The 12665-nt window shown below is 33.8% G+C and overlaps 1 protein-coding gene across 5 annotated transcripts; it reads left to right on the top strand.

The window, feature by feature from the left end:
• Positions 1-8338: 8338 nt before the first annotated feature.
• Positions 8339-12088, top strand: LOC120092864. 5 transcript variants are annotated; one of them, XM_039051098.1, is made up of 8 exons: positions 8339-8534; positions 8824-9026; positions 9121-9232; positions 9965-10476; positions 10730-10991; positions 11101-11177; positions 11270-11323; positions 11826-12088. In XM_039051098.1, exons 4-8 carry the CDS (start codon positions 10356-10358, stop codon positions 11921-11923), a joined length of 612 nt encoding a protein of 203 aa, XP_038907026.1. In that variant the 5' UTR covers positions 8339-8534; positions 8824-9026; positions 9121-9232; positions 9965-10355; the 3' UTR covers positions 11924-12088. The 5 variants fall into 5 exon arrangements, with proteins under 5 accessions (XP_038907026.1, XP_038907027.1, XP_038907028.1 ...); XM_039051099.1 differs by having other exon boundaries at positions 8819-9026; XM_039051100.1 differs by having other exon boundaries at positions 8339-8560.
• The last annotated feature ends 577 nt before the right edge of the window (positions 12089-12665 follow it).

Here is a 12665-nt window from a genome sequence, read left to right as displayed (position 1 = left end):
TGTTAACTAATGGGTGATTCCATTAAAGCCCATAGCTGAACTCCCCTTACTGTAGATACATTATGTCCATTCGATATAACCATGATTAGTAAGTTAACCCTTCACAGGTTGCTCGTAATAACGGCTGGGTCGAATCTCTGTTTTATCCCCAAAATTACCTCTTGTTCCTTAAGTTTCATTGATCCCCTAATGAATAATTGATTTGTGATCCACTCAACAAATCGAATCCCTCTCAAGCCAATGAGAGGGTGAGGCCTCTTGTTCAAGACCCAAAATCAACACTTGAAGAGAACAACCTCTCTACTAACCTTAATCGGTTAGGAGTGAATTCTCTCTTGCACCCTATGTTCCCAGCTATTCATCTGGTCTTATCCCCAAAATGGTAAGCTTATTGAGCAGAGGCAATTGGTCTACTCTTACTGTTTGCAGATCAAAAGATAATCCTGAACAAACAGGAGTTCATAGTTAACTCAGTATTAAGGTTAAGTTACCTAGGTCATCGCTTTGAAATTGTCAGTCTTAAACAGTAAACAACGTTATAAAGTAAGAGTGACAGGTTTTGTGATTCGATCTTGCACAAAACTCATTTGCACAGGACACCCCCACTCCTCATGTCTCAACATGCACGAATTAAGATCACTTCGTATGTAGCACTTTATAACACTTTGTAACAACTACAAAGTAGGCCGCATCCAATAGTGTTACCAGAATAAGGTATCCAACCTTATTCATATACTATAGATCATTTTGACTATTTACTCGAACCTGATCCACTTGTATGTCTCCACATAAAGTTCAAGTACTCATATAATAGTCAAGGGATTTAGGTTTATTGGATTTCTAAAAAAAAATATATTCAACAACAACTTTATTGAATTCTCAGAATAAGTTCTAATGTTTACAAACCACGAGTTTTAGGACATTAAACCCAACAGTCGAGTCGACGATTTGACCACTCTCACCCATACAAATCAAAGGACCACCTTCATAGGCTCGCTCATAACTCACTCTGGATTCATGTCATATTACCTATGGTCATCATAGTGAAATGTGAGTCTCTATTGTGAACGGTGTTATATAATGAGAGTAAACATTTCTTGGTCCGGTCTTATACAAACTCCTTTATATAGAATATCCCTTTTCACATATCTCCACATGAATGATCAGGATCAAATCATTTATAGCACTTTACAACAATTGTAACATCTACAAAGCGAGAATACTCGTAGTGTCACTAGGATAAGGTATCCAACCTTATCCATCTACTACAGACCATGTAAGTTATTACTTAAACATGATCTTCCCGTATGTTTCTACATACATATTTAAGCTACAAGATAACCTTGGGTGTTAGTTTATTGATTTGTGGTTAATGCAACTAATTTTGAAATAGAACATCACATATTTTGTTACATTAATAAAATGTTTATACAATACAATTACAAACTATAGGACCCTACGAGACTTAAGGTATCAACCCCAACACTAACAAGGAGAGTAATCTAGGAATCTACAAAAGTATGAGACTCAAACCCTTAGTGTGATCTATAGCCCTTTATTTTGGGTAGTCTATTACAATAGATTTGATGGATAATTTGTGAGTGATCTATAGCTCTTTATTTTTATGGTAGATAATTAGTAAAATCTTCCTAGTTTGGTTTTGAGTAGTCTATTGCGATAGACTTGATGAAGCATCTAACATGAAAGTGAAGATGTAGGCTACCGTTTTTCAAAGAGTTTGAGGGTCTCTTACTAAAGCTTTCACGATGACCCAAGGTTTTATGTGAATGGTCCAAACAACATTTGATGCATGATTTGATCATGGAATAAAGAGATAAATCAAAAGGATTAAAACGTGTTGTGGGGTTATCAACAGTAATTTTTTAAAGTTCAAGAGGTAACTCATTTTCTTAAATTTAAGTTGTTGCCCTACTTCACTATGCATCAATTCAAATCACAAGATATTGATATTTAAGTTCCCTACTCAGGATCAAAATTAATTCTATTGTTTTCTTGGTATTTTTTTTGTCATTCGTGGGGGTTGTTGGGAATGTCCACAACTACCAAGGCCCATGACCCATCCACTTGAGAAAGATCATTGTCCCACGTTGGAAGAGAAAGGAGTGGGAAGAGAGTATAAATATGATAGCTTTTCCAAAGAGTTTGAAAAGTGGTTAGAGTGGTAGACTCTTCCCCACACGTGTGCCGGCGCTGCCGTCCGATCGGACGAGTGGGTTTAGGTAACCACGCTTCAGAAAAGAAAAAGGAAATACTTTTATTTCTTTTAATTTTTTATAACCGTTACAAATTAAATTTAGATCTAAAAATTATAATATGGTTATTAATTTCAGATCTAAAATTTTAATTATCTTCCAAAATTGTTTTTCATCTTCTTCTTCAAAAAACAAGATCTGGTTTTGCTTTTCCTCCATTGACAGAACATATTATTTTATTTTTCCTTTTTTTCTCTTTGTTTTTCTGATTCTGAGCAAGTTCTCTTCGTCGATTCCAACGTTTTATAAATATGAGTTATTGTCTACTTCACTATGCATCAATTAAAATCATAAGATATTGATGTTTAAGTTTTCCTGCTCAGGATCAAAACTACTTCTCTATTGTTTTCTTGTTATTTGTTGGTCATTCATGGAGGATTGTTAGGAATGTCCACAACTACCTAGGCCCATGACCCATCATCCACTTGAGAGAGTTAATTGTCCCACATTGGAAGATTATGGAGTGGGAAGAGAGTATACATATGAGAGCTCTCCCAAGGAGTTCCATAAGTAGTTGGAGTGGTAGTTAAGACTCTTTCCCACACGAGTACCACCTAATATGGTTATTAATTTCATATTCTAAAATGTAATTATCTTCCAGATTTTTCTTTCATCTTTTTCTTTAAAAAATAAGGTCTGGTTTTGCTTTTCCTCCATAGATAGAACAAATTATTTTCTTTTTCCTTCCTCTTCTCTTTGTATTTTTGATTTTGAGCAAATTCTCTTTGTCGATTCCTACCTTCCCTTCAACGAGTGCACACCTGAAGGTAGGTGTTGTGTTTGTTGGGTTTTATGTCTTAAAACTCGTGGTTTTTAAACATTAAACATATTCTATTTTACAATAAAGTTGTTATTGAGGTTTATTTAGTAAAGTTATTATTGAATATGTGAATTGCACCTTTTTAACCCTAAATCTAATAAACTAAATAACCCCTGACTATAGCATGCATACTTGAACTATATGTGGAGACAGAAAAGTGGATTAAGTTCGAGTAATAGGCAAAACGATCTATAGTATAGGGATAGGCTGGGTACTTAACGTGGGGACACTATGGATGCGATTCACTTTGTAATTGATACAAACGATGGGATTCTGAATCGTTCATGTGGAGACATGTGAGTGGAGGCATCCTATGCAATTAGTTTACAAAAGACTAGACCACAAAATATTCACTTTTACTTTCTAACGCCGTTTACTGTTGACATTGAATATTTTAATTCGATGACCTATGTAACTCGATCTTAATCTTGAGCTAACTATGAACTCCTATTTATTCGAGATTATCTTTTAATTTGCATGGTTGAGAGTGACTCAATATCGCCGACTCAATAAACCTCCCATTTCAGGGGTAAGACCGGATAAATAGCTAGGGACATAGTCCTACAAGATGGAATTCACTTTTACCCAATTCTAGGGATAGTAGATAGGTTATTCTCTTAAGTGCTGACTCTGGGTCTTGAACAAGAGGTCTCACCCTCTCATTGGCCTGAGAGGGACTTGGTTTGGTGGTTAGACCATAAACCAATTGTTCATTAGAGGATCAGTGGGACTTAAGAAGTGTAATTACAGGGGTAAAATGATAATTTTGACCCAACTATAATTACGAACAACCTTGAAGGATTGACTTACTAATCATGGTTAAATCAAGTGAACAGAAATCTATCTACAGTGAGAAAAGTGTAGTTACTAGGCTTTAATGGAGTGTCCTGGTAGTTAATGAATGTTGGTTAATTAGATTAAAGAATTTAGTCGATTAATCTTGGATCATTGGAGCTCATGGTCTGTAGGTTTATTAGGTCCCCCTGCTTGCTCATATTGGACTAAATCTTAGGGCAGTGTGATAAAAGAATTTGAAATGTTCAAATTCAATTTAGGAAATAATCATTAATTAATGCGATATATTTGACGTTATTATATGGTTTAATTATTGAATTACAAAAATTGGAGAGTTGGAAATATTTAAATATGCTTTAAATATTTTATACATGAATAGGGATTCACGTTTGGGATTGGTGTTTTATTAATTTAATATTTGATATTAAATTTATTTGATTAATTAAATTGTTTAATTAATCATATTTAAAACTGTTTTAAAAGAAATTAATTTTTTAAAATTAAATTTTTGAATTAATTTTATTTAAAATTAAATTTGAATTTATGAAATTCAAATTTTAAAATTTTACCATTTTAAAAGTAGAATCTGAGAAATTCAAAATTTTAAATGAAAAAAGGGTTAGTGGGATAATCCTATTTTTCCCACTAACCCTAACACCTCAAGATTCCACCTTTTGCATGATGAATTGGGTGTCAACATGAGATTAATTCATTTGCATAGATTTCTTCTATAAGTATAATAAAAAATGGTTGTTGAAGGGTTCCAATGGGCTGCTAAATTAAAGAGAATTGTTCTCTTAATTCTTCTTCACACCAAACTCTCTAAAATCCTTATTTTCCTACAAAATTCTTCAGAAAATTGGATCCCACAATCCATTCTAAAGTCGAAGAATAATGGAGAAGCATCTAGCGATGGCCTAGAACTGTTCGTGGTCATAATTATTAAAAGGATTACATCAATTTTGTGTTTTTATAAAGGTTGTATTTTGAAACTCTTTTTCTCTTCATGAACATACATGCTTGATTCCCAAAATTAATGTAGTTAGAGTACTTAGACTCCTGATTGCTTCGCAAGTGCGTTGTAGACTCTTACTTGAGGTCGTGCCAAATTTGTTTTCAAGGTAGTGCTTTTCACGACACAACAATACAGATCTGGTTTGATGACGAACAACAGGGACCACTGACAATCACAACAACGAACGTGAAAAGTTGTTTGATGCATCTGTGTAGTCTTGAGTAGTAGAAGTGGTCCTTGCGTTCAGATTTATATATATGTTAGCCTGAAAGAAGAAAGGATATTCAGAAAGAAAATTTAGACACACGGATTCGGACACCACAGAAAACATTCTCCATCCCAAATTGGGTGAAGAACATTCCAACCCATTCCCAAGGCAATTCCCAAGGCGATCTTCCTCATGAAGAGAAGTCACTACTGCCGCCGCGGAGTAGAAGAACTTGAGAAAGTCCATTCTTCTCCATTCATCGCAGAGCATAATAGATCCATCATCTCAGATCAACAGAAAGCACAAAACTGCTGCGGATGATCATCTTCTTTCTCCATTCATCTCTTCACTTTATTCTTATTTTTATATTTTTTTTTTGCAATGCCTTTCTTAACCTTGAAATAGACTATTTTCATTTATTTAATACATATCACGATTTCTATCACTTCATTCTCTCTTCCTTCCATTTTTATTTATTTTTCCATGAGTTAATCCCCAATCCGGTGAGCTTAATGATAAGCGAAATTTTATTTGACTTAGTGTGAACTTAAATCTAACTCTTGATTCCATCTAACTAATCGAATGAAGTGGTAATAATTAATTACTCGAAAGAGTAAGTGATTGCAGATCTCACCAAATCAAGTAAGTAGTGTATTTAGAGAAAAATACAACCTTATATTTCAAATAACCTAAACATGCATCGGAGAAATATGATTTATGTGGCTAACCACCGAAAAGTGGAGTCTTTAAAGGTTATGGACATGAATGGAGCTTGTTATTAAGTTCAAAGGATTGAAAGATACTCCCCTCAACTCCATCTTCTTATACATCTCTCTTAATCATAGTTATGTTGTGCATTTGACCATCCCTCGTCACTGGATCCATATTTTTATTGTTGTTTGCTTTATATTCATTCTTTACAGCACAAAAATCACTCCACTATATTTTGATAACCCATCCGTGAGTTTGATAAAGAACCATAATTGAATTCTGTTTTATTTAATTAATCCCCGTGTTCGACCTTAGTCCTCATCGAGACTACCACTTATTTGTTGGTATTGACAATCAACAAGCGGAAGCAATTAGGATCTCAAACACTCTAATTACATCAATTTTAGCAATCAAGCATGCATGGTCATTAGCATAGAAGTAGGGTTTCTGAAAAATACCTTTGAAGAACTCCTCAATTTCTTCAAAATTCAGCTTGATCTCTTCTCCAAAAGCTTGTAAACCACCACTTGATCTTTCTTACTATTCTCTAGGACCTTAGATTGGATGATGAAATCCAAAATTAGCTTCAATTTTTTAGGAAATTTTTGGAGAAGCACTGCCTTGGTGTTTTTAAACATGAGAGATAACCACTCTCTTAAAATTCAGATTGCATGATCTCTTTTTTTTTTCAGTAAATTCACTTGCCTTTATTCAAAAACAGCATGCAATTCCATTTGATGTAAAAATAACATAAGCTTTAACTATTTGGGTGGAGAATTAGGTGTTATAAATTGGATAAATCCACTAATGGATTTACTTCAATTAAAAAATAATTTTCTTATAAAATCATTTTTTCTTTTTAAAGAATTTTTTTTTCATAAATTAATTCTTTTAATTAATTTAAATANTTTCTTATAAAATCATTTTTTCTTTTTAAAGAATTTTTTTTTCATAAATTAATTCTTTTAATTAATTTAAATAAAATTATTTAATATTAATTTTAAATAAAATTAATTCAAGTAATTAATTTTCAATAAAATTAAATTTAAACAATTAATATATTAAATTAGTGAAACACCTATCACAAACATGAATCCCTATTCATGTCATTAGTATTTAAATCATATTTAAATATTTTACAGTTCTCCAACTTCGTCTAATTCAATAATTAAACGTTTAATTATATCGTATATAATTAATAATTCTCTTAAAACGAATTTGAACATTTCAAATATTCTTAACACATTATTCTAAGGTTTGGTCCGTTTATGAGCTAGTAGGGGACCTAGTGGATCTACAGATCATGAGCTCCAATGATCCGAGATTAATTGACTAAACTCTTTTAACTGAATTAATCAACATTCATTAATTACTAAGTCATTCCACTAAATCCCAGTAGCTCTCATTGTAGATATATTTCTGTCCACTTGATTTAATCATGATTAATAAGGATCTCGATCCTTCACAGATTCTTCGTATTAACAGTTGGATCAATATTACTGTTTTATCCCTGTAATACATCTTGCTTCTTAAGTCTCCACTAATTCACTAATGAACCGAGTCCCTCCCAGTCATAGGGAGGGTAGAACCCTTGTTCAATACTAGGAGTCAATACTTAAGGGAACAACCTAATCCCTTGCTAATTAAGTAAATAGTGAAAACCAAAAAATCTGCAATAAGAAATCAGTTAAAGCGGATATGAACAAGTCAATGGTACACAGAGAAAGCATCTATCGACTTATCACATTATTGTTATTAAACTCAACTACTAGCCTAACTATGACAACAAGGCTATATTGCAACAATTTTGTAATATGATGGATGATTATTTAAATAAAAAATAGATAAAAGAAGAAGAAAGTTAGAGATCACCCAAGGCAAGAATGGCTGCTAAACATAAAGTATCAACATTAGAAACTTGATAGATGCATATAAGCAATATATACAAGTTTGGTTCATCAATCAATTCCAAACCTTTACTTATTGATATTGGTTTCATATACTGCGACATCTCAAATTTTTAGGTAATTTTAATTTAGTTATCTTAAATTATTTAGGTTATATTTTGAGTATTGTGATTAAAATTGAATTATTAGATTAAGATGATTCAATTTAGATTACAAGTGGTAAAAGATTTATAAATTTGAATTTAATTTAGTTAAAAGATTTGGAAGTTAAATTTTACTTGAGGAAAGTTGAATAAAATATTTTGGAGATTTAAGATTTGTGGACAGAAGATTTGAATTTGGAGAAAAGTAACTTGATATAAATATAGATGTGTCTACATATATTTGGAAGTCAAATAGGGTTTGACTACATCATTTTTTTTTTTTTTTTAAATATACATATATATGTGTAAGAGGGTCAGGTTTAAAGTAAAGAAAAGGGGAAAATAAAAATTTAGGGGTTGTTTGGTAACTTTAGGAGAGTTGAGTTGGGTGGACCAAAAAAGTTCACCAAATAAAATTTGTGGATTTAATAACTCACAGTTTTACTCCCTCTCAACACCCTCTAAATTAGTGCATTTTCTCTAACTCTCCTTTTTAGCTCCCTCATTACTCTTCTATGCCGTTTCTCTCTCTCACTCACCCATCTCTTCACATTACTCCCGTTCTTATCTTTTTTTTTTTTTTTTTTGTTTAAATTTAAACATTTTTGGAGTTTCTATGGGTTTGGATCAGTCTTCTCCCCATGTTTTTTTGTTCCTTGCAGGTTCGATTTACCCACGATCTTCTAATGTAGGTTTAACTGCATATGCAGCGTTTGGCCCATTTAATTGCATGTTAGATCTATAGGTTTTTTTTCAATGGATTTTTGGATTTAGATTTTTCGGGTATGTTTGTAGGTTTTTCATTGAAGTTTTGGGTTTCAATTTTCTGACAATATGTTAGATCTGTAGGGTTTTTTCATTAGATTTTTTTGGTTCCAATCTTCTGAGTATGTTAGCTTTGTAGGGATTTTGTCATTGGATTTTTGGGTTTCAATTTTCTGTGTAGGTTAGTTCTATAGGCTTTTTGTGGAATTTTTGGATTTCCTGAATATGTTAAAGAGAAGAAGGGAGACCCAACCGTGCAGCCCCCGCAGATCTCTCCTCTCTCATTTACATAAACCCACGCTGCTAGCCTTATTTCGCCACCAGTTGCCAGTTGTCGATGCTTCAGTCGCTCATCCATCGCATTTCTACCGTCGATCGTCCAGCCACCGGTAAGTGTTCTCTCTCTCTCTCTCCCCTTCAAGCTATCAATCTCGCTCTCTCTCTTCTAATCATGGAGTTTCTTTTATTCCTTCCCTTATTCAGTCGGTCGCCACTACCAGTAGTTCAACACCACCGCCCTTGCCCATTCAAACTGCTGGAAGATTCTGTTAGCTTCGCCGGAATCTTGGATTTTTGTAAGATTTTCGTTATTTTGGTAAGTTTTTGTGGGTTTTTCTTGTAGTTGTTGAAAACTCATTGAGATTTCATATAAGTTTTGGCTTAGCCATAATGTGTTGATATTAAATTTGAGTTTTGGAGGTATTAGCATGTTGTCCATCGAGTGTCGAAGTTCGTTCTTGGTGACTTTTTTGTTTGAATTATTAAAAAAAGTTTGGAATCAATTAGATCAGACTACATTTGGTACATTGTTCTTGAAGACATGAGTTTTATGTTTGGTTTAGGACCTAAAATCTAAATTAATAATATTGAGAAGCATGATGTGAATAGAGCACGTTTATGAGCATGATGATATTAGCATGTGACTGATATGGATATGTGTAGCGCCCTGAGATATGTTCTATGTTTTATATAGTGGAATTTAGTGAAAGCATGTTATATGTATGTTAAGTAGTGATGATTTTCTCTATTAACATTACTATGTTAGGAAACCAACGGGTTTCCTACTATGTTATCGGGTGCCGATGGATTCTTTACTATGTTACCAAGTGTTGATGGGTTCCTACTATGTTTGTGTGCCTTCTGGCCACAAGACGTTTGTTAGAATTAGTTAAATCGTTCAGTAGATGACCATTCAGGATTAGTTAATGTATGCATGTCCCACTAGTATACATTTAGTGGACATAAATGCATAGTTGATCCTACTAGTGGGATTACTTATTATGCATAGTATTATTATGCTCACCCTTTATTATGATATGTTTTTTAGGTAAGGGGTAAGGAAAGACGAGCAAATGACAAGAAGAATCCGTAACCGTACCATTGGGACTATTAGATGCTTCTGCTCATGTTTTCATGTTTGAAATGATAATCTTAATGTTTGAACCTAGAGTTCTAGAATTTTCACTTTTAAACTCTTTATGAAAATTTCCGAGTTTTGTTTTTATGATTTTAAGGGTACCCCAAACTAAGATTTTATGTTATTTGATCGTTTATTTTGTTTACTTGATAAAATGTTTTTTATTCTTTTTGCTTAAGTTGTAAAAGAGTTTACTTTCAAATTTATGCATGCATAACGTAATGGGCGTTAGTAGTCTTAGAGAGTTGGGTCATTACATATACTTACTTCATTGACCAAAGTTCATCTCTAAGTATTTGAAATGAGGGGGGAAAAAGGCAGAATCTTACATCTAAGTAATGGCCCTGTTACTGAGTTTATGAGAAGCGGAGATCCGTTCATAGTCTCACTGGTGAGGAAACGTGAAAAAAGGTTTTTCAAAGGTACTCGCACTATTTCCATTTTCTCTCTGTAATTTACAGTAGAAAGCATGCTTAGATTTGTAGATGTTTATCTTGTTTCTACTATCCTCTATTTTGCAAGTTCTGTAAAACGAAAAAACTAAGACACAAATGCATTCACATGGTTCTAATATGGGAATTCCAATCCCTTTACCTTAAACCACAATAGTCAAATCTATATTTTGGTAGGGATGTGAAAATTACTTACCTAGTCTCACCACCCATGTCTTCCTAGATCTGAGCTCTAACGTGCGCGCGTTGCTCCCTCTTTCCTTCACCAATCATGACCGACTGTGCCAAGCCGCCACACATCATCACCACTCCTCCAGGCCCAGCTGGCACTGCTCATTCCGTCTGTCGCCTTCAGCCGATTCTCACCGCCGTTCATCAACTCCTCACGTCTCTGTGTGTCTCCGTTGTCGGTTCGCCTTTTGCAAGCCACTACCACCGCCGTTTACTGCCAAGAACTACCATATTTTGTCGAATCTTGCTTTTGGGTAAGTGTTGGTTTATTTTGGGCAATATTTAGGTACTTATTTGAAGATTTTGGGTGTCGCTTTGTTTTGGAATCAATTTGGTTAAACCCCATCGTGTTTGGACTTTCAGAATAAAGATTTTGAAGATTTTGGGATGTTGCTCATCAAGGAAGAGACCAATTTCCGGCAGAAAATTATTAAAGTTTGGTAAGTTTTGGGTTAATAGTTGGTCAGTTAACTTTGATTATGAGTAAATGTGGAAAATTAAGTTATTAATTTTGGATTTAATTTATATTCAGGTTGGCCAATTGACTTGAGTTTTGGAATTTGTTTTGGACCAAGCCACAACTTTGGTAAGTTAAATTGAGGACATTTAGATTAATTTTGTTAATTTAATTTAGACCTCAAAGGATAAGTTTTTGGATTTATTTTTTTTGGGTCATTGGTGCTAAATTAATATTTGTAACTTATGTATATGGTGGATTCAAGTCTTCCAAAAATTTTAAGAAGATTAATTACATGGACTATTTTTGTGACCAAACTTGAGGTAAGTAATCGTACTACTGGAACCACCTTTATGTCAAACGATAAATTTAAAAATGATTTGAGGATTTTAAGACTGTTTGCATCGAGATGCATGAGGATAAATAAGTTGGTCTTGATTATGTTTTAAAGCAAGTTATGAGTGCAAGCATGAATTAAATTTTTATATGATTTCCTAGAAGAACATTGAGCATGATGATATGTATTTGCATGATTGTGGGACTTTATTTTATGATGCATGTTATGTATGGTAGTGATAATTACCTTCTACCCATAGTCAGATTACCACCAGAGATTTGTGTTTCCTTTCAGATTCACCAGAGGTGATGATTTTCTTTAGGATTTCACCAGAGTTTTGTGTTTCCTTCGGGATTCACCAAAGATTTGTGGGTACATCTCACTTATGGTAGGGCAGTTCAACTAACAACTTGATGGTCAACCCGTAGAAAGTAAAGATTTATGAGTCCCACTAGAGATTTGTTGGGTTGATGTCCTAAATCTCGTAGGGTTCTGTAGTTTGTAAACACATGTATGAACAAACATTTGTAATGTAATAATATGAGATATTTTCTTCACTACTGTCTATGAAATATGAGATTTTTTATTTGCATTAACTACCAACCAATATACTAAGATCCCTGGTTGTCGTTGTAACTTAAGTATGTATGTGGAGACATACAAGTGGATTATGCCTTAAGTGATAACCTAAATGGTATGTAGTATATGGATAAAGGAGGGAAACCTTATTCTGGTGACACTACGAATACGACCCGCTTTGTAAATGTTACAAGTGTTGTAAAGTACTACAGATTGTCTGATCCTGATTATTCATGTGGAGACATGCGAGCGAGGGTGTCCTATACAAAGAAGTTTGTATAAGACCGGATCACAAAATGTTTAGTCTCGTTATATAACGTCATTCATGACAGAGACTTTCATTTCACTAGGATGACCATGGGTAACATGACCTTAATCTTGAGTGAGTTGGGAATTCCTGCCTATGAAGATGAGCCTTTGATTTGCATGGGTGTGAGTGGCCAGATTGCCAACTCAAACCTACCACTTTGGGGATTCGTCTGATTGAGGAGCTGGGAACTCAGCTACACAAGATGGAATTCACTCCTTCCCCAAAGTAGGGGTAGATAGACTACT

Source organism: Benincasa hispida, chromosome 12 (genome assembly GCF_009727055.1).
Source record: "Benincasa hispida cultivar B227 chromosome 12, ASM972705v1, whole genome shotgun sequence".
NCBI classification, from domain to species: domain Eukaryota; kingdom Viridiplantae; phylum Streptophyta; class Magnoliopsida; order Cucurbitales; family Cucurbitaceae; genus Benincasa; species Benincasa hispida.
This window is presented reverse-complemented; position numbering and strand designations above follow the sequence as displayed.